The sequence below is a fragment of the Heterocephalus glaber genome, unplaced genomic scaffold, assembly GCF_053883595.1.
Source record: "Heterocephalus glaber isolate CG9 unplaced genomic scaffold, H.glaber_assembly_v1.0 deba00001460, whole genome shotgun sequence".
NCBI classification, from domain to species: Eukaryota; Metazoa; Chordata; class Mammalia; order Rodentia; family Bathyergidae; genus Heterocephalus; species Heterocephalus glaber.
This window is the reverse complement of record NW_028258307.1, coordinates 3,165,948-3,193,159: the sequence shown is the minus strand read 5'-3', so window position 1 is coordinate 3,193,159 and position 27,212 is coordinate 3,165,948. Positions and strand designations below refer to the sequence as shown.

At 40.6% G+C, this 27,212-nt stretch overlaps 1 protein-coding gene across 4 annotated transcripts in view; it reads left to right on the top strand.

Annotated features, from left to right (window-relative positions):
* The window catches only part of Elp3 (elongator acetyltransferase complex subunit 3), a 76,122-nt gene that overhangs the window by 7,060 nt on the left and 41,850 nt on the right, over window positions 1–27,212 (top strand). For all 4 annotated transcript variants that reach the window (XM_087216758.1, XM_004848407.4, XM_087216759.1 and 1 more), the window contains 7 exons: window positions 5,034–5,104; window positions 5,879–5,942; window positions 7,267–7,335; window positions 9,680–9,834; window positions 17,596–17,757; window positions 19,128–19,254; window positions 20,143–20,336. In XM_087216758.1, coding sequence (XP_087072884.1) covers window positions 5,034–5,104; window positions 5,879–5,942; window positions 7,267–7,335; window positions 9,680–9,834; window positions 17,596–17,757; window positions 19,128–19,254; window positions 20,143–20,336 — 842 coding nt within the window. The remainder of the gene's footprint in view (window positions 1–5,033; window positions 5,105–5,878; window positions 5,943–7,266; window positions 7,336–9,679; window positions 9,835–17,595; window positions 17,758–19,127; window positions 19,255–20,142; window positions 20,337–27,212) is intronic.

Sequence of the window (27,212 nt, the reverse complement as noted above, 5' to 3'; positions counted from 1 at the left end):
AGAGCGTACTTCAAAGGGAGGGGGAACAGTGCTCATGGAGAGAAGAATCAGGCTGGCCCATTAATAAAGACAGAGGCAAGCTTTTTATTCACATATAGGGGGTGTAGGGATGAGCTAGAGTGTGGGAATTTTTACTGGGTCTGGGCATGCCTTTAAAAGGTGTTTTCTTTTTTGTGCAAACATCTTGCTCTTCAGGAATGGGCAACTAGGTCATCCCAGGAACTGTGACATTTTTCCATCAGCAGCCCCATCCTGCTCCAACTTCCTGGCCTTGTGATAGGGTAGAGGTGTTGTAGTTGCTAAGGGAATACCTTGCTTTTAATGAGTAACGGGTTAAGGGTCCAGGAGTGAGTTTGTCCCCTGTCCTTTTGTGGCTTTATTCTCTCATCTGGTTTACTCTGGGAAGATGATGGCAAAGGCATCCTGGCTTGTAACGATGCACCTGGTTTTTGAGGGTGATAAGATTGTTTGGGAGGATGAGAGGGTAGGGAAGAACACACGCTGTCCTTTTAATGGGTAACTTAGCTCAGGCCTGAGCTAAGGCCCTGAAGTGCCTCTGCCCTCTGTCCCCACGCTGAGCCTTGTCTTAGCTGTGAGCTGACTCAGCCCTGACCTATCCCTGAACTCCAGATTCGTGTCAGGTTGCAAGGAAGACGTCTGTGCTTTGACTGCCTTAGAACCTCAGGTGTGACAAAGCCAAAACTACCTGCAAATTTGTTTATTCACATTTCCTGTCCATCTTAGTTCCTGGTGCTACCATCCACTCAGTTTCCAAAAACACATCATCTGTCCCCCCATCACAGGCAAGAAAGTGTTGGCCTTTATTCTTTTATAGATGATTGCAGTCATTTCCTAACAGGTCTACTTTGACTTACGTGCACCACATCCACCTTAGTGCCACCAGAGTGAGTTATAAAAATAGCAGAAAGACGGTCATTCCCTGTGTGCCTGCAATCTCACCTCTGTGATTTATTCTTGCTGTTACTCTGATGGTGCCTTGTTTTTTATAAAGTGCTTTTATGTCTACAGAAAAATTGAGCAGCACATACACAGTTTCCATGTACTTCTTCCTCCCCTGGCCCACGTTCCCTGCCACTAATGTCTTGTGTTGGTTTGGTGCACTTGTTACAGCTGGTGAAACAATATTTCTGCTTTCCCCATCTTTGCCCAAGAGCCAGGGATTGAACCCAGGGCCTTGCAAGTGCTAGATAAGCACTCTACCACTGAGCCACACCTCCCCAGCTGCGTTCCTATTGACTGAAGCCTAGAGTCTGCAGTCTAGATCACTCTTGGGTACATTCTGTGGGTTTTGGCAAATGCATAATGTCATGGACCCATCATTATAGTGCCATGCAAACTACTTTCACTGTCCTAAACTCTATACATCCCTCCCCATGATCCAAACCTAACCTGACATCCACCAATCTATTTGTGCCTGTATAGTTTTGCCTTTTCCAGAATGACATATAGTTGGATCATATAGTATGGAGCCTTTTCAGATTACCTTCTTTCACTTAGCAGTATGACTTTAAAGTGCCTTCATGGCTTGGCGTGGTTTAACAGCTCATCCCTCTTTATTGCTGGATGATATGTCATTGTATGAATGTACCACTACTTGTTTATCTGTTCACCTGTTGAAAGACATCTTGGTTGTTTCCAGTTTTTGGCAGTTATGAACAAAGCTACCATAAACATTAACATGAAGATTTTGTGTCTATATACATTTTCAGTTTATTTGGGTAAATACCAAAGAGTATGATTGCTGTATTGTATGGCATGAGTATGTTTAGCTCTATAAGAAACTTTGCAACTTTCATCCAAAGTTGCCATACCATTTTGTATTCCCTTTAGCACTTAGAGTTTCTGTTGCTCCACATCCTCATTAGCATTTGGTGTTACTGTTTTGTTTTAGCTATTCTTAGAGTTGTATAGTGATATCTCTAGTTTTGATGTGAAATTCTCTAATGATGTGTATTGAGCATCTTTTCATATAGTACCTGTTTGCCATCTGTATATGTGGTATCAAACGACAGTGTCTTTAGTTGTGTTATCATGGCTTCCTCAATGTCCTAAATCAGTTCAAAACATTTACCTTCCATGGTCATTTTGACTTTGTTGAAGAGGCAGAAATCACACAGTCCCAGATAAGGCGAATGAGGCGGATGAGGACACGCCGTGATGCTTTTACCAGCCTGCCTTCTGTTGGATGGCACTTGACAGCAGGATTTGCCATATTTTTGATCACATCTTGTAAAGACACCAAAGAGGTTTTCCAGCGCTACTTCAGAAAGTGGGAAGAATAATGGGATAAGTTTCTCAAATCAAGGAGGATGAATTCCAAGGGGATTCATGAAAATAAGTCTTTCAATGTAATAAATTTTTTAAAAAATGTAAGCACTGTATTTTGATCACATCCCATATCTTCTTCAGTCATGTGTCTGTTCAGATCTTTTGTCTTATTCTTAACTGTTTGTTTTCTTAAGTTTTAAGAGTTCTTTGTATGTTTTAGATATGTCCTATATCAGATACAAATTTCACAGATTTTTTTCTCTGAGACTTTTCATTCCCTAAAGCTTTGTTGTTGTTGTTGTTGTTGTTTTTGTTGTTGTTGTTTTGGTACTGGAGATCAAACTCAGGACCTTGCGCTTGTGAGGCAGGCGCTGGAATCGCTTCAGTTTTGTGTTCTGTGTTTTTTTTCTTTAAGTTTTAATGAAATCTAACTTGCCATTTTTTTTCTTTAATGGGTAGCACTTTTGTATTGTATCTAAAAATTCATTGTGAAATTCAAGATCACCTAGATTTTGTTACCTTCTGGAAGTTTTATAGTTCCACATTTGACAGTTAGATGTATGACCCATTTTGAGTTTGTATTTGTTTGTTTTGCTTGGAACACCATGATTATTATTAACATACTAGCGTCGTTGTTAGTGGCAATCAACGGCTACCACATGTTGACTGTGTGTTAATACCAGCCACTGTGCTAAGCAGTTTGACTATGTTTTCTAATTTAAACTTCAGAATAGTTTTGAGGGTTAAATGATATTGTCTTCATTTTACAAAATAGGGAAATACATAGTAAGAACAGAAAATATTCAGACCTTATTCTCTGTAGTTGACTCCAAAATCATGGCTTTCCCACTCTATCAGTAAGTCTTAAACTGTCTTCTCCAAAACCTCAGATTTCCTTCAGTTTCTTAGGAGCTGCTGAGGGAAATAACGGGAGTTATGGGAGTAGATCTCATCTCTGCCTCACCCCAGACTAGTGGCTTTCATCGCTTTTCTATATTGAGGTTCTACATAAAATGTTATCTGAAAGGATCTTGGGCTGGCTTTGAAAATGCCTGCCAGCTCCTGTAGCCTCCTTTGCGAGCCCCACTTCCCCGCCTTCTCTGCTCAGCGTTGGCTTCCCCAGCAAGCATGTTACGTTCTCAGGCAGCCTGGGGGCCTCGCCTGACCGGACTTGTTGCGTAGTCCCAGTTTTTTCTGCATCTTCTTACCCTGCTGTTTTGAAATAGCCTACTTTCTGTCCTTCTGCTCCGTGAGATAGCATGAGTTCAGGGCCACAGGCAGCGTGCTTTTATTTTGCACCTCAGGCCCATGAGCTCGGCACAGCATGGACCCTGGACCCTGTGCTGGGCGCCCTGTACAATGTTGGTGAAAGGGACTCCCCTCGTCAGTGGGGGTGTGGTTGTGTCTCATTTTAAATAAAAATACTTCCTTGGAAATCTTAAGGTTTTAATTCAGATTTTGAAATGAAAGTCTGGCAAAATTATTTATTTTGGGGTTTCTCTAAATCACTGTTTAATAATGTAAATATGGGTAATTTTTATTGTGAAAAATAATTGCAAACTTACAGCAAATTTAAAAGTACAATAAAAGAACTTTTTACTCCCTAATGATTTGAAAGTAAGTTGCAAAGCCATTGCCTTTGAATCCTTCAGTGTGTATTTCTTGCCAACAAGGACATTTTCTTCTTTTACCACGATACAGCCATCCACACCAGGAATGTAACCTGCATGCCTTGTTGTCATCTACTCCTGGTCCCTCATTCAAGCTTCACTACCTGATTCAGTCACGCCCACAGGACCCAGTGGAGAATCACCTGGGAGTTTACTCCTCATTCTCGACATGCCCACTCCCTTTCCCTCATGCCCTTGACACTTTTGAAGATTTCGGGCTAGGTGTTTTCTAGCACATCCCTCTATTTGGTTTAATCAAGTGTTTCTCAATAATTAGGTTTAGGCGAGGCATCTTTGGCAGGAACATCACAGAATTCTGTGACTTTCCATACACACGTGGGGACTCATGTAACACATTTTCATCTATGTTCTCATCAGTATCTAGACACTGAAAGCTTTGAGTTCACAGCAGTCCTTTCAGTTTTATCCAGCCCAAGGGTTCATTCTAGTTCTTGTCCTTTCTGTATTTCGAATTTCCTTTTCTTCCGGTAGGAAGCCCGGATTGCATTAGCTTTAATGTATACCGTTCCCGCCCACCTGTCTGTCACCAGCTCCTTTCTCAAGCACATCCTTCCCTCGCTGAGCTCGGGCTCTTTTGCACCCTCCAAGACCGTTTTTCACTGACTGGATGGGTCTAGTTCTTGGCCTCATAGTCCTTGCTATAAATGCTTCTATCCAGTGTGTCATGAGGAATTTGAATTACAAAAGTTAGGTTTATATCAAATTGTATAAAATTACCTAATTTTTTTCTTATAGGCTCTTTTAGTAAAAGCAATAAATCAGAGAGAAAACAAGAATCACTGTAGCTTTAAAAATCAATTCCTTATTTTGTACTTAATTTATTATAAAATATATAAAGCTCATATGTGTAATTCATATGTACACTTTACAGACGATTAATATTGCAAAGAGCTTGCCTTGTACCCAGCTTAGGAAATATGGCAGCACCTGTATTTCAAGGCCCCTAGGATACCAGTCTGATTGCATTCCTCTCCTTCCTTCAAGGAATATCTACGTTACAGAATTTTGTATTACTTTCCTTAATAGCTTTTTTGTTCATCTTTTTTTTTACAGATTGCTGTTGTTGCTGTGATGTGTAAACCCCACAGATGCCCACACATAAGTTTTACGGGAAACATATGTGTGTAAGTATGGTGATTTCAATAAGTCCTGTGTGTATTTTAACTAAGCCAATAAATTCTGTAAGGCCTTGATAATTTTGTGCTGGTAATGTTTTAAACTTGGTTTTAATAGATTTATAGGTTAGTTCTCTGAAACAAGCAACCATCAGTAGCTATATCAGTATTTTAAAAATGAAACATATAAATATTTTGATTTATTACAATATTAGAAAAAAATACATACATTTTGGAACTTAGATGAATAGACACCCATTAACTGGACAAATGAAACATGGATATTTGAATTGCCTTAATTCCAATGTTAGAAATTTAAATTTGGATTAGAAGAGTAACAAAATAAAAAAATTATACTTATAAATAATTATTAGATTTCTCAACTTTAGATATTTGGAAGAATTAGCAGAAGCATATGCCTGATTCTAGGTAGGAGCATTAAATGGGAGAGAGGTTTTCCTGAGTGTGTTATAAGAGAACACTATGATGGTTCAAATCAGAAAACTTGGTTCCTGTTATTTGCTATAAAAGTTTATACCTCTGAAGTAACAGTGACTGCAGTATTTTGAAAAACGAATGTAATGGTATTCCTTTACATAGTGATCTTGTTTACTTACTGGTGGAAAATACATTTTTTGTGGATACCACACAGGTAGACTGTTCCGTTAGGATTTGAAGTGAAGCTCATTGGATTCCAGGATTTTATGAAGACTGTTGATAATTGAACTAGACTCTAGAACTAAGTTTCCTATGTGACCCCTTCTTCTTTCACTGTATTGGCAGATACTGCCCCGGTGGACCTGATTCAGATTTTGAATATTCAACCCAGTCCTACACTGGATATGAGGTAAAGCAATTTGAAGTTTTCCCAATGAAGTGTTACATCATATTTTACCCAGAGTGTGGCTTAACAAGTCCTAGCCTTCTAAAAAGTTTTAGCTTTCTTTTCTGACTATCAAAGCCGTTGATTCACCAAATGGTTGCTCTGTGTTTCCTGTGCCATGTGTTGTTCCAGTCACTGACGTCAGCACTTACACTGATAAATTCCAACCACGGTCCTAAGTGCTTTACTGTGTTAAACCTTACAGCAGTATTTGGACATAAATGCTGTGGCTGCCCCACTTTTACAGGTGAGGACGCTGGGGCATAGAAGGCTTAAACAGCTGGCGTAGAGACACTGCCAGCACATGGCAGCTCTGTACTCTTATCGCTGTGTCTGCTGCCTCTTCAGCAGCAAAAAGTGGAATCTCCATTCTAACAATGGAAGATAAGCAATAAGCAATCAAGAATGTCAGGTGCTAACATGCTGATTAGAGAAGTGAAATTGAGTGAGGCCAGTGGCACTGTGAGGGTGAGGAAGGGATTCTCTGGGGAGGCCTGACAGACCATCAGGAAGGTGCATTCAAAGCCCAGAGAACGGCCACAGAAAGGGCCAAGGTGGGATGGTGGGGGTGTCCTGGAGCACGGGAAGCAGGGGAGACCGTGAGGCTGCAGAACTATGGTTCATATTTCAGGATTTTCTATCTCCTAGCCTTCTTTTGTACTCCTCCTTACAGTGGACATTTAGGGTTACCTCTTTGCTCTGCATCCTTCAGTAGTATTTTACGCATCTAAAAGCATATACATATTCTTTACCCTGCCTTTTTTCATATAAAGTAGTGTATGAAAGCAGTATTCTGCACCTTGCTTTTCCACTTTACAGCCTATCTCAGAGAACATTGTACACCAGCGCATCGTTTCACAGTTGTAGAGTATTCCATTGAAAGAGAGTAGCATCAAGGCTCTTTGCTAAGTCATCACAAACTGTGTGTACTGAAGAACCTCGTTCATGGGTCGTTTTGCCACATAAATCTCTTTGAGTTTGTGTGCACACCTGTGTGAGTAGGAGAGCATTTTGGAGGCCCAGGGGATTTCATAAGCATTTACGCGAGAGGCAGATGAGGTCCCAGGAGAAACCTTGCTGTTGAGGCCCTGCTGGCCGTGGGGGTGGGACTCCCCAGATGTTACACAGGGCAGCGTTTTCAACCCTGACGAGACCGAGAACGGAAGATGGGCTGCAAGACAGGTTGTTAGTATGCAAAACCAGAGAGAATTTTATTATTTAATACATCTTTTCAGAACTACTTTTTAAATTGATGACCGTTAACAATATTTTTTTCTTTTTTTCTTAGCCAACCTCCATGCGAGCTATTCGGGCTAGATACGACCCTTACCTGCAGACAAGACACCGGATAGAACAGGTAAATTTTGAAAAAGCATTTTTTAAATTTTTTGTATTATTAGTACATATTGATTTTACAAAATAACGTGTTTCACTATGGTATTTTCTTACATGTATATAACGTATTTTGATTATATCCATCCCCTTATTGCCCTCCCTTGAATCCCTGAAGTAATATGCTTTCAATTAAATTTTTACACTTAATAAGAAGGTATGTTGCTTCATTATAAAATAAAAGCTAAGAATAGAAATATCTCCTTTCTGAGTTGTTCGTACTTGTCCAAGGGAGGGAGGATATTTTGCAGTGTCTGGCATGGTCAAAAATACTACTATTTTTTTTTTTTTGGTACTGGGGTTCGAACTTGGGTCCTTGCACTTGCCCAGCAGGCGGTGAAACCACTGAGGTAAATCCCCGGCCCAAAAATACTACTTTCTTTGGAGACTGTATTGTTTCTTTAAAGGTTTATTCTGTAGAAAGTCACATGGTATGAAATCTATGGAATGAAAGTGTGTGAAAGTTCTTGGACGATAGTGAGTGGGTTGAATTTTAGATTCCGTGAGCTGGGCCAAGAAGTAGTGTGACAGGTTTACAGGTAGGAATTGAGGAACCTCGGAGGCTTATGGGATTGTTCTATATCATGACTTTGGTGGTGGTTGCATTATTTAACTAAACATTTACCAAAACTCGCCCATTATCCATTTAAAGTTAATGGATTTTATTGCATATAAATTAGATCTCTACTTAGCTAATTAAAAACAGGTACTGTGTGACCTTGTGCTATTCTAGAAATCTAAACATGAATACAGATTTTCTTTACTTACAACTCTATTTTAAACTTGTCCAATTTTTAAAATGTAAAACATCATTTGTAGTTGTTATAGTAACATATGTTAGGGCAAATATAAGGTCTAAAATAATAAGTGGTATATACCATACTCAATAAATTGCTTCAGGGTTTCTTTAACTATTAGTGAATACCATCTGGTTCTGATTTTCACTGTGCTGTCATCCAAGCATATATGGGACAAGATTATCAGCAATAGGAGAGGACCCCCATCTCGGGAGCCTACATATCTTGGAAAAGCATGTTCTAAACTGAGCTTGGCTTCAGTTTTGGTTGGTTTTTTTAAAGCTATAGTATTTAACTCATTGAAAATGCAGAACTGTGTTTCAACAGAGTGTGAAATGTTTATGTTTACTAAAAAGGAGCCTGAGCTTTGGAGATTTAGAAACTAAAATAGAGTGACAATTCTTTTCTAACTGTAAGTGCACCATAATCATTGAGTAACTTCCAAGACATAGGCAGATCTTCACCTCCTGAGTCCTGGTACGATACTTTGAAAATGTTATCAGAGTGATTTTGATTTGTATTCCTTATAAACAACCATAGATATAGAAGTAGAATGTTCTTTTAGTGTTGAAGAATATATATATACGTGTGTGTATATATATATACATATATATACACATATATATACACATATATATATGTGTATATATATGTATATATATATACATACACACATATAATATGAGTTATTTGCCATGTTCAGAAAACAAGTATAAAAAGGTGCCCTTCTGCCTGTAATTAGCGTAGTCACCCCTACATAGTATAATAATTCTAGTTTATTATTTGGCAGTTTGCTTAACCTGGTTTCCTCAAGGCTAAGGATACAGCAAGAAATTTAAATACCTATTTTTAAAAATTACAATCTTGGCTTATTGTAGTCGACAGAATGAAAGATTTGTGCCATTATGTTGTCTAGTAGGGGAGACATAATATTTCATTTTTAATCAATCACTCACGTCCATGAGTTTTTTCCTCCGAGAAAGCAGGCTTGGGGGTCATCTGTGCCTGCAGTCTTCAATTGTAAACTGATTTCTTGATTTTTCTTTCTAATTTACTATTCTTTTTTCTTCCCTTTATGAAGCTCTGATTATGTTGTATACTCATGCATGCATAATTGTTTCATAATCTGAAATGTTTCCTTTTTGTCCCCAAGGCTTACCACAGACGCTGACATAAGATGTATGACCTATAAATATATCATATTGCATTTTGTATTATATTGTCTTTACTACTTTCTCGTGTATATTCCTTGTGTTTTAAAGTTTCTGTATAACTCCAAGTATTGAAGTCAACCTTTTCATTTATTTTTCATTTTCTCCCTTCCTTATTTAAGCCTTAATTTTTTCCTCTCAGGTTTTTTTTGTCCACAGAATTAGCTAAATATGTTTAATTGCTTTTCATCTTTAAACTATACTAATAAATTGTTGCAAAATAAAATAAGATATTTTGTAGTACCCAGTTACAACAGTTGCCTATAACTTCCTAATGCTGTTGAATTTATGTTTCTTTCAGTTAAAACAGCTTGGTCACAGTGTGGATAAAGTGGAGTTTATCGTGATGGGTGGAACTTTCATGGCCCTTCCGGAAGAATACAGAGATTATTTTATTCGAAATTTACATGATGCCTTATCAGGACATACATCCAACAATATTTATGAGGCAGTCAAGTAAGAAGTTATTCTTTATCACACTCTCCAAAGTTTTTGCCAGTTTATCCTTTTAGAAGTATGCTTCTAAGAAAGCTTCTGTTCTCTATTCCTGTATTCTACATCCACATTCTTATTTCTTGTACTCTCCCTTGTTTTGTGGGAAAGGATCATTTTCATTGAAATAATCCTTTTAAAAAATGAATGAATGAAAAGACCAGCCAGGCACAATAGGACATGCAATCCCAGCTACTCAGGAGGCTGAAACAGAAGGACTGAAAGTTTGAGGTCAGCCTTGGCAGCTTACTGACACCCTGGCTCAAAACAAAATACATATCCATTGACATAGTATTCTAAAATAGAGAAATTCACAAAATATGGTCTGTAAAAGGTCTTTTCAGACTTAAGTTGATCTGAACTACTATCCAAACTAGGACTAATTTTGATTGAGGTGGATACTCTGTCAGAAACATTTAGCCGCTATAAAATCAACAAAACAAGTGACTATTTTTAAAACCTAATTTATTAGTGACTGTGATAACTATTACATAATTTCTGTTTTTGAATGGGCTCTTAGTCTGTTTGGTGCTGCTATAACAAAATACCTGAGACTAGGTAGTTTATAATCACAGAAATTTATTATCTGATGCTTCTGGAAGTTGGGAAGTTCAATATCCAGGTGTTAGCATCTGGCAAGCACCTTCTTGTGTTACAGCAGGAGGGCAAGAAACACAAAAAGGGACCTAACTTACTCTCTTATAACAGTGTTATCCCACAGAGAGGGCTGAGTCCTCATGGCCTAACCACCTATCCAATGTCCTACCTCTTAATGCTGTTTCACTGGCAACTAAATTTCAACATGGGGTTTGGAGGGGGCAAACATTTGAACCATAGTGGATTCACTTACTCATTCTGAATTCTATTGGAAAAAACAGAAGTATGAATTCCTTTGATACTTTGTATGCCAGAGTTTAGCAGGAAGAATGCCAAGGTTTCATATAAAGTTCAATAATTTAAAAAGTGAAAGTATTAAAATAGATTTTTTGTTTTGAGAATACTTAGGAAGCTACTTGTTTGCTGTTGTTATTGTTTTATCAGATGTTATCTGTAGAGCCTGTTAGGTACTAGGCACTGTTTTAGGCTCTGGGAGCCACATGGTGAATAAGAGAAACATTGTTCTCGTCCTTATGGTGTTTTCATTTTGCTGTTCAGAGTAAGTGCTGCAGCAGCAACGGACTGCTGTGATACACAGGACTGGACTAGAAAGAGTAGCCAGTCCGGCCTCAGCTGAGGGGATGAGATGAAGGCACCGAAGTGGGAAGCAGCTTGAGGAGCAGTAGTTGGATCAGGTGCTATGTGCTTAGTAAATGCCAAAGTCTTTGAACTTTAGAAGAGATCCCAGTGAACAAGAGGGAAAATGCCAGACTGTACATACTTGTGAGGAGATGCGGGTTTTTGTGAAATGCAGTAGGAAGGCAGATGGTTCCAAGAGGAGAGTGCCGTGTTTGGGTTAATGGGTAAGGTCATGACAGCTACTGTTGGCTAACGGTTTAGAGGGATGCAAGAGTAAAAGAGAGAGTGGATAGGACTATCGGCTACGTCAGAGGAAGGTGGTGGCGGAGGCAAAGGGGAAGAGCTTGGGGGTAAAGGAAGAAATCTAGCATGGCATGCAGGTTTGGGCTGAAGGCAGTGGGAAATGCTGAGATGGAAGAAGCTGAGAAAAGAGCAGGTTTAGGGGAGAGAACCAAGAGATTTTCTTTGGGTATGTTAGGTTTGAAATGCCTGTGATACATTCAAGTGGAGGTGTCCGGTAGGCTACAGTTACAGAAGCCTGGGCTGGCACTAGAAAATTGGGGGTGACCAGCTCATAGGTGCTATTTACAGCCATATAAATGAATGAGGTCGCCTAAGGGAAAGCCTCAGATCTCCAGGGTACACTAAGTGAAAGAGCACTGTGCAGAGCAGTTCTTACACTGTGATGTCATCAGTTATGTGTCCATGAACGTGAGAGAGAGAGAGAAGGGGCAGTAGAACTGTAGTCATCAGAGGCCTTAGAGGTGAGGAGGAAGGGACAGGGGAAACAGGAGAAAGGGGTACGTGTACATTTGCTTTGTAAGCAGTGCCAGGCATTGCGACAGGTGCCTGATTCATTTATACTCACAGTAAGTTTGAGTTAAGTATTCAGATTATCTCTATTTTACAGATGAAGAAGCTGAGTCAAAGAGAGAGGAAGTAACTTGTCCAAAGCTACAAACAGAGCTGCTGGCAGAGTGAGGCATAAACCCCAGGCAGGGTCTAGGGGTGTAACTCAGTGTAGAGTGTCTGCCTGGTACGCATGAGGCCCCAGGTTCAAGCTCCAGCACTGCAAACAAATAAAAATAAAGAAATAGACCCCAGGCTGCTTTGCTTTCCAAGCCTGACCTCTGCTGTAATGCTAAAAGCTACTAGGTGTAACAATTGTGCCATGTGTACTGTATATGTGTATGTATATGTGTGTGTGTGTGTGTGTGTGTGTCCATGTCCATGTACACCCATGTGTACATCATCAGAGTTTGCAAGTATCAATAGGAATGTGGCCTGTAATTGCCACCACCTTCAGGCTTGTCTGTGGCTTCTCATTTATAAGAAAAAGGGGAACATTATAGGGCTGATTATAAGGTTCTCAGACTGTACCCCTCTCAGAGATTCTGTGTGGTGATGGTAGGACCTGATTTTGAGTGGAGAGAGTGTGGCTTTATTACCCTGAAATCAAAGCAGTTCTTAGTACATAGTAGGCTTAAGTAACTGTGTGACTAGATTTTGAATGAGTGATTAATCTGCAGATCAAATATTGACAACTACTGATGTTGGTAGGATTGCCTTTTGAAATTGGGGATAGGGACATCTTTGTGTGCCATCCCTATTAGTCTCTTGTGAGTTTGTAAAACATGAAAAGAACAGAGGGGCTTTTTCATAAATTTAAATAAGCACTAAGGGTAGCTTGAGGGGCCTGTGTAGTCGACTGCTGGGCGAGTATGCACGGTGATTGACTCCAGGTATGTGACAGGTGAATTCTGTGTCTCTGAATCCAGACTTTTTGCAGTGTGATCTGCCCCCACGGGGGCTTCAGTGCAGGATGAAATGGGAACTATTTTTGCCACACATTCAAAACTTTGATCATTCATGAGTGTGAGTCATGCTTAGTAAAATGCTGAAGTCTTCAAAGTTTAGAGGAATAATGACACCATCCAGCTCATTCCTCTTGATACTGAAAAATCACATGACAGCTTTGATAAAATGCAATTGAGGAAACAGACTTAATTAGTTCAAAGCCACAAGACTTTGGAATGGCAGCAGTGCCTCAGAGGGTCACTGCTGAGATTCAGTCAACTCGGAAACTGCCCTAGCAGAGTGACTGTCCCAAGCTTATGTGTTTATGTACTCCTCTCTCAGTGCAGGTTTCTTGTGCCGAGACCTTGCCTGTTAAGTGGAATTGAGCTAAAAGTATCTTAGATATGTGCTGCCCGCATACACCAGCTTCCATACAGCAGTTGTCCCAGCCCAGGCCTATATGATGAGTATCTAGCACTTAGCTAGCTTGCCATTGTCATCAGTTGAAACTAACAAAATTGCTTCATTCTTGATGTGAAGCTTTGTGGAGAAATGTTGTTCTAGTGCTGTTAACGCGAGTGAACTTCACATCACATGTCACGATGTGTTTATCCAAAAAGCCCTGGGGAGAAGAAAGCCTCTTTCAGTAATGGAGGAGGCAAAGCCACTGTTGTTTTGTTTCTATTCTTGAATTTACCTCAAGAGGGCAACAAGCACTTTACTTTTCAGATAAAAATTTATATATGATTTGAGTCTTCACTGCAACAAATCTTGTGAATGGCTCTTGGGAAATAATAAAAGTGCAATCCGGGATCCATAAAACCATCCTTAATGCTGCCTTGAGCCCTGCCAGCCCACACTCTATGTTTTGCCCTGTTCTCCTACTCGCTATATTTTTATGAGACAATGTGAAAAAAGCCAGCTTGTGAACTCTTGTTAATTGTTGGGGTGAATTTTTTTTGCTACCACCTCTCTGTACCAGAGCTGGTATTTGCTTTTGGGGGAACATGTTAATTGAACAAGTAGTCTGACTTGAAGTAGAGAACTAGACACAGAAAATTATTTTCAATTGTTAGCATCATTATGAAATAAGGAGCAGTCCAAGACAACTGTGTTTTTGAGACATTGCATCCTTCTCAAGATTTTTGGATTCGACCTTGCTGTTCTCTGTATTAAGTTGTGCAGAAAGTGTGTGAAAACTGGCTGATTTTCCCACCATGGCCGGTCTCCCTCTGATGTAAAGTGATGAAATTCAGGTTTATTTTGCTACTAATAATTAGATGTTTGTGCTTGCTAACTATACAGGTATAAGCAACTTTCATTAGCTTTAAAGGGTGTTTTTAAAGATTACTTTTAAACTAGGTTGAAAATTATATACTGAGGCAGGCGAGTTGACAGTGTTTAAGGGTAAAAGTCTTTGTTCAAACTGGGATCAGGCTTCTCCATTAGCTCATGCGCCCCTGCCCTGTTTTCATGCACCTATCCTGCTAAAGCTTTGCCTCTTACTCACAAGATCAGGAATTACGGTGAAGAAAAACTCCACCAAGGTGAGCCTGGTTATCTGTGGCCAGTTAGTGGCAGGCAGCACATAATATCCCTGCAGGTCGGGAACTGGAAAGCTGAGTAAACAGAGATCCGTTCAAGGACAAAGCAGGTGTGGTCTCTGGGCAGGCGCGCTACATTGAGCACAGCGCTAATCGTTATGATCAGCTCGTCTCCGGAGAGTGACGATTACTGGGGACTGTCATCCCTAAGAATCATAGCTCTGGAGATGACGAGGCCTGACAGTGGGGTCTGAGTCACCCATTCACAGGGATGCAAATGTTGCTAAATAACTCAGAACAACCTTTTAAAGGAGTTTTATTACTTTTTAATCAGCTCTGCCCAGAAGCAGGTTCACATTCACTCTTTAATGCTCCTTGGCTGTTTTCACAAGATCCAATTTAAAAAGGGTAGTTGCCCATCAAGAAGTGGGTGAGTCACACTTTCTCCCTTGGAATTTTTAATTCATTTCCGTTCCTTCTTTTTCCCCTCACCAGTGCCTTTAAGTCCTCCAACTTCATCCTTATGTGTCTTGGGAAAGCTACAGTGCTGGCTAATGCTGGGTATGCAGATTTATGAGGGAAGCAAAGCGACCTAGAAGGCTTGAAAGTGACTGCGTCTTGCCTTGCTGCTGGGCCTTAGAACCTCGGGCCTCAGAACCTCCTGAATGTCTGGGCTTTGAATCTGGTACTCCCTACTCCTCACTTTATATGTTGACCGCTTTACTTACCTTGATTTTCATAAATGGTCCTTAGCCATGGCTAAGCAACTTCAGATACAGCCCTGGCTATCTTAAAGGAGATGAAGCTAGTTTTTCTTCCAGCATTTTATTTGAAACAAAAATTGAAAGAATTTCCCAGTGAGCATCCACAGAATCTGTCACCTAGATTCTGCAGTACCTACTTTATCACGTCTGTCCATTTCACTATCCATTCATCAGTCTTGTGGGTGTGTGTGGGTGTGTGTGTGTGTGTGTGTGTGTGTACATTTCATAGAAAGTTGCATGCTTTAGTATACTTCTTTCCAGATATGTACCTTTTCCTGTATTACCTGGGTTCATTGTTTGGTGTTTTTCTTTCGAAGTAAATTTACATATAGTGAAATATATGGATCTTAATTACATCAGTTTCGACAAATGTATATACCTATGCAGCAAAGCCCTATTAAGAGATAGAACATAATTATCCCAGAAAGTTGCCTTATGCCCTTCTCAAGAAATGCTCACTTGTACCTTCCAGGGGCAGCTGTTCTGATATTTTCCTTACCCATTTCCTCATCTATTTCATAGGTGGATTTTGCCTATTCCAGAACTTCATATAGTTGAAACCATCTAGCATGTAGTATTTTGTGTAAGTCTTCTTTTACTGAGCATAGTATTTTGAGATTCATCAATGTTATTAGGAGTTCAGTACTTGCTACCTTTTCAGTGACAAGTAGTATTCCATCATATGCATCAACCAGTTTGTTAATGGACCCTTGGGCTATTTCCAATTTGTGACTATGTGTAAAACTTCACAGAACATTCTTAAACATGTCTTTTGAATATACGTATTTAATTTCTCAGGGTAGTAACTAGAATTGCTAGGTTTGCTTAGTTTTATAAGAAACTGTCAGCCATTTTTCCAAATGGTTGTACGATTTGTACTCCCACCAATAGTGGCTGAGCACTTGATTGTTCTGTATCCTCAAAAACAAATGATGTCACCAATCCTTTTGGTTTTTGTGTGTGTGCACTTGCGCCGGGGCCTCACATATGCTACACAAATGCTCTGCCACTAAACTGTACCCCTTCTCCAGAAATCCTCACCTGCGCCTTCCAGAGGCAGCCGTTCTGATTTTACCAGTACCCAATGCTGGTGCTACACAGTGTTGATTACTATAGCTTCTTACTGCGTCTTGAAGTCGAGCAATGTGAATCTTCATCGTTGTAATTGCTTTTCAGGATTGTTTTAGATAGTCTAAGTCCTCTGTATTTCTTTGTGAAATTTAGAATCAGCTGGCTAATTTCTATTTAAAAAGTGTGATGGAGATTTGAGAAAACTGACAATTTATTGTCTTCCAGTTCATGAATATAGTCTATCTCATTTATTTATGTCTTCTTTAATTTCTGTTAGCAGTGCTCAGTGTAGAGATTTTGTAAGCCTTCTGTAAATTTTTTTTCCAAAATATTTTTGTAGATGCTACAGAATTGTACTTTAGGTTGTTGGCAGCGTTATGTGTGCAGTTGATTTGTGTATGTTTACTTCATATCATAAGACCTTACTAAACTCACATCCTGACTTGAATTTCCTTAGTGCTGTGTCCTTGGATAAGCTGTTTGTTCTCTTTGAACATCAGTGTCTTCATCTGCAGAGGGGATGATAGAACTCACAGAGCTGGTGAGAGGTCAGCATGCCGAGAGAGCCCATGGCCCAGTACTTGGCCCGGGGTGGCCTCATCAGAGTGACTCTCTGTCCTTTCAGCTCACCAGCCCCTGTGCAAGTGATCAGCATTAGGACCATTAACTCTCTAGCTGAAGTCTAAAGTGGAGCTCACTTCTCTGATACCTGCTTTTTGTAGATGACAAAAATGTTTTCTGATTTTATAAATTATAACTAAGAGTAATGGGCTTGGTGGAAAGACTTCTGTATGAGTAGGAGACATTTCATCTAAATTATTCCTATGATCATTACACATATTCTCCCTCCCCTTTTTTTCCTCTTATTTAAAATGACTCTGAAACACAGAGTGGGAAATAAATAATGCAGATGGTTTTCACTGATGTGAAAAATGGTTGCTAGGAATTGAAGAATAGGTTTTCACAGTTGAAATCACTGTTTTCCTGAAGATTATACTTGCACACTGCATGAGAATAATGAGGATAATGATAATAACATTACGATCTGCTAGTTCAGTCACGTGGGTCCTGTGAGGTGCAGGTACCGCTATTATCGTCATTTTGCAGATAAGGAATCCAAAGCCCAGAGAGGCTAATAGCATTGGCATTTGCATAGTTAGGAAGTAGCACAGCCAGGATTTGAACTTCGTCAGCCTCCATAGCCTGCTCATAACCACTGCCCCATCCTGGGCGGACTAAGGGAAGGCAGTCGTTTGAGTGGAAGAAAATAACCAAGACTATAGCAGATCTGTGACTGTCAGTGTGCTTGACAGGTATTCTGAGAGAAGCCTCACAAAGTGTGTTGGAATTACCATCGAGACCAGGCCAGATTATTGCATGAAGCGACACTTAAGTGACATGTTGACCTATGGCTGCACGAGGCTGGAGATCGGAGTGCAGAGTGTGTACGAAGATGTGGCCAGAGACACCAACAGGTGAGAGGGGAGCAAAAGATCTTGCTCAAGTTGTCCTATCCCTCTGCTCCCCAGTGTTCCCACATTCATGCACGTTCTTCCAACTGGTCTCACATGGAGGAGTTTGAGATTCCTCCTTTCCGGAGTCTTTCCCTCTGGCCTGCTCTTCAGTCCATCCCCTCTTCCCTTCTTTTCAGTCCTTGCCTATGGGTCCTCTTCCAGTAGCCTGTAAACATCCACATCCTACTCCCCATCCTTGCCATAGACAGCTTTTCCCATGTAGGTGGCAGGAGGCTGTTGGGGTAATTTATACAGGAAATAGCGATATCCCATTAAGAAGTGAGTGGCAGTGTTTGGTGACTGATTAGAAACAAAAATAGAAAGTTTGGAGAGAGATAGGTTTCATTTTGGATATATTAAGTTTTAGTTATTAGCGGAACCAGGATGAGTACCAGTGGAAGAAGGTTGCTTTAGAGGAGAGCTAGCTGGTGATCAAAATGCTCTATACCTGCACTGTCCAATGTAGTACAACTGAGAAACTGAATGTTACCTTTTATTCCACTTAAGTAATTTGAAAACCACACATACCTAGCAGCTACCATATGATACAGTGTAACTTTGAAGGGTTGGCTATTTGGGCATGGAATTCAGAAGACAGGCCGAGCCCCGTCATAGAAGCTTGGGAGTCCTCAGCCAAGAGAGATTAGAAATTGGAGCCATGGGAAGGTCCAGAGGGAGTATGGTAGAACCCATGATTTCTAGGATCTTCCTGTGGTAAATGGGAATGGCCTGGTGGAGGAAGGAAGGGGTCGACACCAGGCTCCCCTCTTCAGTGCTCCAAACTGTTGGTGAGGCTTGCTTCCTACTTGGCTGTGGTGCTACAGTGAGGATTTACCCATGTGGCCCTTACCGATCCTGCCTTCTTATGAAAGCATTCTTTCTTTCCAATTTTTCTTAGTTTAAGGACCCTCCGGTGAAATCTATTTTTGTGTTTTGGGGTTCACTCTTCCTCTCTCTCCCAGTAGTTTCGCAAGATGTTTAATGGAAAGGGTAAAACAGGCTGCAGCTTCTGCATAGTTTTGAGCTCATTGTTCTTGTTTTAACACAGATATGTACATTAGTGAGCTTGTTTTGACTGATGATACTGACCCAAATAACTGCAATACACATTAATTCTTAGCACCCTGTCATTTACTTCAGGACTATGCATAGGCACAGAAGGGGAGTTCCGAGACATATTTCCGAAGCAAGATGACTTCTTTCCAGCCCGCTTCAGAGGTTTCGCTTCCCCAGCTGTACATTTCTTGGCCTCACAGATGGTCTTACTCTGCCCCTGTGTTAACTCTGTTGTCCATTTGTTTGCATAACAGTAGTGAATTTTCTTTCCTCAGGGGCCACACTGTCAAGGCAGTATGTGAGTCATTCCACCTGGCCAAAGATTCTGGTTTCAAAGTTGTGGCCCATATGATGCCTGATCTGCCAAACGTGGGACTAGAACGAGACATTGAGCAGTTTATAGTAAGTGTCACCTACACCAGGCTGGTGTAAAATGCCTCTGTGTGCTGCGTAGAACCTCTGTGGTTTGATTGCTTGTCAGCCATTGATTTTCTCCATTATTGAAGCAATGCATCCTCATTATGGAACATTAGAAACGCAGTAAAGAGAAGTCACCCACAGCCTTAATGTCACACAAAACTCCTTTAATACATTCTTTCCAGACTTTTTCCTGCTTTGGATTTTGGGGGGATGAGATTGTTTATGAACATACAACATAGTCACGCATACATGCCCACATACATATGGGATGGGTAATTCTTTTAGTAGCTTTTTTTACTTAACATTACAGTAAGCATTTGTCCATGTTGCAGCCTGAGCCTGTTAAGATGTTAACATATTTTAACGTCTGTGATTTAATCTGGCGTACTTTGCTTTACTGGTTCCACATTTTTTTCCAAATTTGAACTCTGGCCCCACCACCTAGTAGCAAACTGTTTCACTGCTTCTTTCCTTGATTTCTTCACCTCTTCAGTGAGGCCAGTACAGTATCCAGCAGTGTGGAAACAACTGAGGTGCCACACGCGACACCCAGAAAGATGCCTGGCACACAGGGCTCAGTACAGAGCGGCAGCTGCTAGTGTGTCCTGTCCGGCCAGAGGTCCTCTTGGCTGCCCCTGGGTGTCTTTCAGAGCTGCTGTTCTTCACTCCCATGTGACACAGTTAGCATCTCACCATTCACCACTGCAGCCTTGCTTCCTTTGGGTGGTTTTGAAAAGTTCCTGTCCTATCCTATCTCTTCACTTGGCCCCATAGTCTGCTGTGGGTGTGAGAGAAGTTGGCCCAGGGTTAGACTGCACCATGGCTAATCCCTGCCCAACAGAGAAGTAACTTTCCATTCTCTACTCACAGGAGTTTTTTGAGAACCCTGCTTTTCGTCCTGATGGTATGAAACTCTACCCTACCCTGGTGATTCGTGGCACAGGGCTGTATGAGCTTTGGAAATCAGGACGATATAAGAGTTATTCTCCTAGTGATCTGATCGAACTGGTGGCTCGGATTCTAGCCCTTGTTCCTCCATGGACTCGAGTGTACCGAGTGCAGAGGTAGTGTGTTGTCTTATATTCCCCAAATAATTGGTGACTAGTCTGTTTAATAGTTCTAATGGGAATGGTCTGATTTTACTGAACATTTTGAATTGTTTTATTAAACATAGAATATCTGGAATTCTACCTGTCAATACAGAGGGATGGAAACCAAAGGACAGCATGTCCAAGCGACTTTACCAGCAGCATATTTATTCACTCATCTGTTCATGAGCCCAGAGCTGGAGGCATGATGGCAAGCATGCATGAAACCTGCTTCTGGGGGGCTTCTGGCCCGGATCAGGGTTTCCTCCGGTGGGGCTCCTGCAGTCTAGGTCCAGTAAAGGGACTGAGAGGAGCTCGTAGAGCAATGTGTCTTATCCGGGTTCTGGAGCCTCCAGAAGAAAAAGAAAGGGTAGCAGGGTCATTTGTATACATACTCATGTACATGTGGAAAGTGAGAGACATATTCCTGGTGGCATGGAAAATAATCTGTTCCCTTCCTAGGAGAGGGAAAATAAGATCACATTTGCAGCCGCACACCTTTTTAAATGTAATTGAATTATTTTACTGGAAAGATAACATTGAAGAAATATTTTAGAAGCCATAAGATTACCTGCATAACTCCAGTCGTAACAAAGCCCTTCCTGTGCTTGCCAGTCATTAAGGTACATTCTCACTACCCTGCCAAAAAAAGGCCTGCACTATCATATTATAATTGCAAGGCACGAAGCTGACCAGTAAAAGCATGTACAATCAGTTGCTGTTGCTGAGCACAAAAATGCGTTTCTGATCATACAAAGCAGTGAATACTGAACATAAGCAGAATTACCAGCTACTTAAGGAGAATTGTCAAAAATATAAAATAACGTATTTACCTAAAGATCAAAAGACATTGAGACCATACTTCTGCCACAGCACACTAACTTCGCAGAATCTGGAAACCTGAGGCCTAAGTCGAGGATCTAAGTTACTTGTATGATCTCTGTTTTTTAAAATATAGCAAGAAATACTCAGGTGACACTGAATAGGAGAGTAGTTAGCTGTTAAAATCATTTGCATCCTCCTTTTTCAACCCTTCTGGAGTAATTCAGCCAGAAGACATTAGGGGGTGCTGAGCAAGGTAGGCATCCACACAGGGAGGTGGGAGCTGCAGCCCACGCAGGGTGAGAAGTGGCGTGTGTGGGGGAGGTGGCAGCGTGGTGCAGGCTGTTGAAGCCTGAATGTGGCGCCCAAAGTGTTGGTTCCTGCGGGGAGCTGATTGGTACAGATGTCAGAGTGGAGCAGCGTGTGGAGGAGCAAGGAGAGCAGAGAAGAGGGGACAGCAGCAAAAGATTGGTCACTTACAGGAGTTGAGCTAATCAGTAGATATATCAGGGATAATGGGGGCTAGGTTTTTTAGTCTGAGAAAGCAATTGCAGATGTGAAAAAGCAAAGAATGAAGTGAGTGGTCTGGTGTTTTCGAATAGAAGATACTGGTGTTTTCCACATACAGTTAAATACATAAATATATGTAAATATAGTGAGCAATAATGAATCTAATGTATGTGGTGAGCAGTATTTTATAGACCTGACTGCACTTGATACTGTACTCACTTCTTGGTTGCTAAATGCCTGCCTTCACTAAAAGGAACCAGGGCTCCTTAGAGAAATGACTGATTTAAGGCCTGGAGCCCAGAAAGCACAAGATGAACCTGGAACCTTTTGTGCAAAAAGTGAGGAAGTATTCAAAGAAGAATGAGGAAGCCAGCTGAAAGGGCTATCATTGGCCAAATCCGGGGCAGTTTGAGCATCAAAATTAATATTGGTGTTAACAGATTATAACCAACTAAATAAAGTAGGAACCCATGATAAACATAATTAGATCAATGCTCAAAAACATATCAACAGTCTTGTGATGTGCAGATTCAGTGTTTGCAAATCTGCCTGGCTGATTAAAGGTATTGGGACTCAAAATCAATACTTCCAGCACTTCTGCCACAAGTCATTCAGACCTGAGATGAGCAGTGAAAAATCTGAGTTGCTCGGCACACACCTTCTCAGAGGGTCAGCAAGATGACCCTCTGCCTGCTTTTCGTAGCTCCCACACCATAACACGTGTCCCTTCTGCAGTCTAACGAGTGCTACATTTTTAAAACTTTTGAGCAGTTAGCTAGGGATTGACTCTTAAAATGGCCTTAAACACAGAGCTGAGATGCTGTTACATACTCCTAAGCACAGGGAAAGCCGTAATGTTCCTAGTGGAGAAACTACAGTGCTAGGTAAGCTTTGTCCGGACCTGAGCTGCAGGACTGTGGGCCCCGAGTTCTGTGTGGATAAATCAACAATACACTGTATATGAAACAGAAACGCAAATCAAACAAAGTTAGTATTGATGGCCAGAGGCTAATAGGAACTTAGCCCTATATTTTGTAGTTATGTGAGAAAGTGGCCTCATAGGAAGAACTGAAAGTATTCTGAGAGTGATGGTACTTTGTATGTGTGAATGTGTGTGTGTGTGGTACTGGGGATTGAACCCACACTGAAGTGTATCCCCAGCCCTCCCCCAATTTTTTAAATTCTGAGACAGAGTCTTGCTAAGTTGCCCGGGCTGCCCTTGCACTTGTGATCCATATGCCTTCGCCTCCTGAGTAGCTGGGATTACAGCCTTTTTTGTTGTTTTCAGTACTGGAAATTGAACCCGGAGCCTCATGCTTGTTAGACATATGCGGTACCACCAAGCTACATTCCCACCCCTTTTTATTGTTTATTTTCAGACACGGTCTTTTGAGCTTCAACTTGCAGTCCTCGTGCCTCAGCTTCCTGAGTAGTTTAGATTACAGGTGTGCATCACCATGCCCAGCCGGTGTTGACACATCTTAACATCTTTCACATTGTTCAGAAAAATCATTATTTGTACTTTTTCCTATGACTTTGAGATTGTTTCAGAAGATTTAAATTACTACAGCAGGGAATGGGAATGCAATAAACAGCACTCAATGCCAGAGACAAAGGACAAAGATCATTTGTGTTTAATGGACTTTGACCACCAGAGAAGAGCAAAGGCACTTCCCAGCAGCCAAATGCAGCTGTCACACACTAGACACCAGCTTCACGTCTGGAGAGCCACAGTCCCCCACCAAATTCTGTCCTTTGTTTTCAGCTTGAACTGTCTTACTGCTGTAATCAGTGAGTGAAAAGCAGCAGAGACGTGGCTGTCACGCTGAAAGCTTAATTTTATGGCCCTCATGAAATACCACCATGGGCCGTTGTCCTGACTGACACAGCTGAGAAAGGAAGGCCTTGGAGAAAGAAGGGCAGCAGATCTGCTTTTTACAGTGTCGGTGAGGGAGGCAGAGTGCAAGTGTGCGGAGGTGTAGCGTTTTGAAGTGATGCTCTGGTACGTCACAAATTTGTGGGTGAATTAAAACGTAAAGGAATGCTGTAAAACAAGAGGTAGTCCTGACGGCTCTTTAAAAGTGTGCACTGGGCAGCGTCCTTGGTGAGTCTGAGGGTAATGTCTTGTCTGAAGAGAGCGATGACTCAGTTCCTAGCACAGCAACCAGTCACCGCCTTTCCAGCCGGGATGTCAGGTTTTCAGCTTTGGCACTAATCATTCACTTAACTCTGAGGGCGATCATTTGCTAGACTCTTTAGTACAAAGACAAAAGTCTTTATGCTTTCTACGTTGTTTTTACATTTTTTGATGCTTTATTAAGTATTCAATAAAGTATTTGTTTTCTGGTAAGCATGGGGAGAATTCCTGCAAATGTCATGTTATTTTTTGTTTTCCATAGTGTATCACTGAACTGTTACTATGGCTACCTGCATAAGAATTTGTATTTATTACATTTTCCGACTTGTTTTCTGCCTGATTTTATTTACATATTCTCTTTGTATATATGGTAGGCCCTCTATATCAGTGGGTTCCACATCCGTGGGTTCATTCAACCTCGTATTGAAAATATTCAGAGAAAAACCTGTACTGAACATGTAGACATTTTGTTTCTTGTCATTACTCCCCAAGCAATACTGTAAAGCAGCTGTTTGCCTAGGATTCACTTATGTTAGGTGTTCCAGCCTCGGGAGACGAGTGAGGTATAGGGAGGACCACAGACACATTCCGCACCATTTGATACGAGGGATTTGAGCATCTGTAGATTTTGGTATCTGCAGGGGGTCCTGCGACCGTTCGCTTGCAGACATGGGAGGGTGGCTGCACTACATAAAAAAAGTGACTCAAATTTAATTGATACTCTAACTTTTGGTTCTTAATAACCACTGAAACTTTAAATGCAGCTTGTGTAGTGCTGAGGTAGGACATCGTGCCTCATTTACTAGTCAGTATTTTATACATGTATTTCTGCCGATGTCCAGTGTTTACTGATCTCCATACATTACTTTTTAATAATATGAGTTTATGCTTTGTTTCCAGCAATTTGCAATATACTCCCAATGTCTAGAATTTGTTTTCTTCCTCATTTCTAGCAATACAGTGCAATTATATTTACATGAATAAAATGTTTTCTCTATAAAACTACTTTACACTTCAATATATGTGTTAATAATGATCTTACATTATTTTCCTAAAATTTTTGTGTAATTGGGATGCATCTTTACATAACAGCACATTTTATACACTGGAAATATTCTATTTGCATACCAATTCTTGTTTAAGACATAGGTTGTGAAGTAGCTGTGAAAAGAATGACCCATGGTAAAGGATTTAGGCATCTTTTTTGTTTTTTGGTTTCCATTATTATCATGTCTTAAATCCTTTCTGGAACAAGAGGAGTATTAATAAATGTTGCAGGGGGCCGGGGATTTACCAGTGGTTCTGCTGCCTGTCTCACAAGTGCAAGGACCTGAGTTTGATCCCCAGTACCGAAAAACCCTCCCCCAAAAAAACCAAAATAAATATTGCAGGTTTTCCTATATCTATTGATATGATTGAGCCATTAAACCAGCTTACCTATTTAGAGTACTGTTTTTAACACATCCTCTATAAAATTGGATCCTTATATTTTTTATTTTAATTAGGGGTATTAATTTGTATTTTCCTATTATTATCTAAGGTTAACTTTATTCCCTTGTAACTGATTATCAATTATATTTTTTGTACATCAGTTCTCTGTATCTAATTTGTCAGTCATGGAATTTGGATCATAAAAGTGGTGCTTTTTACGGTGATAGCCCCCGCAAAAAGTTTGTAAATGTTACCTCAGTTTGAATTCTCTCCTCTCACCTAAACAGATAGGAAACTAAGGAACCAGAAAATTATGGCTGTGTTCTAGTAAAATGGCATCATACTGTTTAAAAACCTTCTATTTCATGTAAAGATGTTTTAAAGTTTACATTCAGCTAGAAGTTGTTGTTTCTGAACTTCTAAAAAGAAACTTGAATCAAGAGAGAGGTGGTAAATTTTTGAAATAAAAGTGCTAAGGAAAATGTTAAATCAATAACTTAAATATTACACCCAAAGGCATACAAAAAGCTGTGTTTGTTTGGCAGTATGAAGTGGCCAAGAAACCTGATTCGGGAAAAGAGTGCCTTGGAGTTTTGACTCAGCATGTTTCTTCCAGCTTCCGGAGTCTTAAAGTTTGAGAGCAATTCTGAGAATACAGAAAACTAAGTGTAAGGTTAGACACCATAGGTCTTTCTGTTCTGTGCCATTAGAAATCTGCCTATTTCTATATAAGTCGACTCAGTGGCAGCTTCTTTCACTTCCATACTGCGGCCCAGCTGGACTGAACTGACAAGGCTTATGTGGAGAAAAAGACTTTAGGAAATGTTTTTTAGGCAGGCATCTGGAGGAACCAAGGAAGGGAAGATACTCAAGTGAGAACACTATTTTCACACTTGTTTGTTTGTTTACTATATACAGATTACTTGGTATTTTTGATTATTCTCCACACACTCCACCATATATAGACACTTTAAAACTATTTTATACTTTTTATTTTCATGACAGTTGAGTCAGCCGCATCTTCTTGGGTATTCTTATGAAGCAGCATCCTGACAGAAGATCCTGTATTCTACCCGGAAGGGTGCAGTCAGTGATTAAGTGTAAAATTCTGTCCAGGAAATGATGGAACCGCATTAAACTGCTGCTGCCCATGGGCTATTTGACAGCTGTCTGCCTTGATGTGATGTTTAAATCACTTGGAGGCTTGGAGTAGAAATACCAATTTGCAGCCAAAACATGCTTCTGAAAAAAGAGAAACTTCAGATAAAAACAGCTCTAGACATTGCTTTGAAAGGTTTTTGATGAGCAAATTGCAAATATCAGCACCTGTAAGCTTGAAATATTACCTATTAAAATAGAAAAGTGAATATTCTCATATGTAATCTCTCTTCCACCCAAGAAAGTGAAATTAGATTGGATGAAGTTGAAGCCCCTAAAAATAACTTTAACTCCTGCCTAGATGGCTGCAGCAAGTTCAGAAGATCAGTCATCTTGCCTGGGTTTTGAACTCCTGGGAGAGCGTAACATTGTCTGTTTATGCAGCCTGGACTGCTTTGTACAGTGCTTTGCCCTGGAAGCGGCTCGGTCTAGGTTACTTCCCCTCAGTTCCAGTGAAAGAGACTTCATCACTGAAATTGATGGCTGCCACATTTCTATTCCTTAATGTGAAAAACTTTCATCTGGTGGCATCCAGGCACGTCATTACCCAACACCATTAAAGCCACGTTTCTTTTCTGTAGTGACAGACATAAACTTAGGGACATTTGTGAACTGTCAGCATCCTTGTGCATCCCTGTGTTGCCAGGCCCTCTCTGGTCCTCAAGACCAGCTTCAGAGCAGGGGACCTGTTCCTCTCTTAGACCCTTGCACTTAGCTGTCACCATCTTGAACTTAATAATTTTTTAAAATAAGAAGCCACATGTTCTCATTTTGCACTGGGAAGCAAATTATGC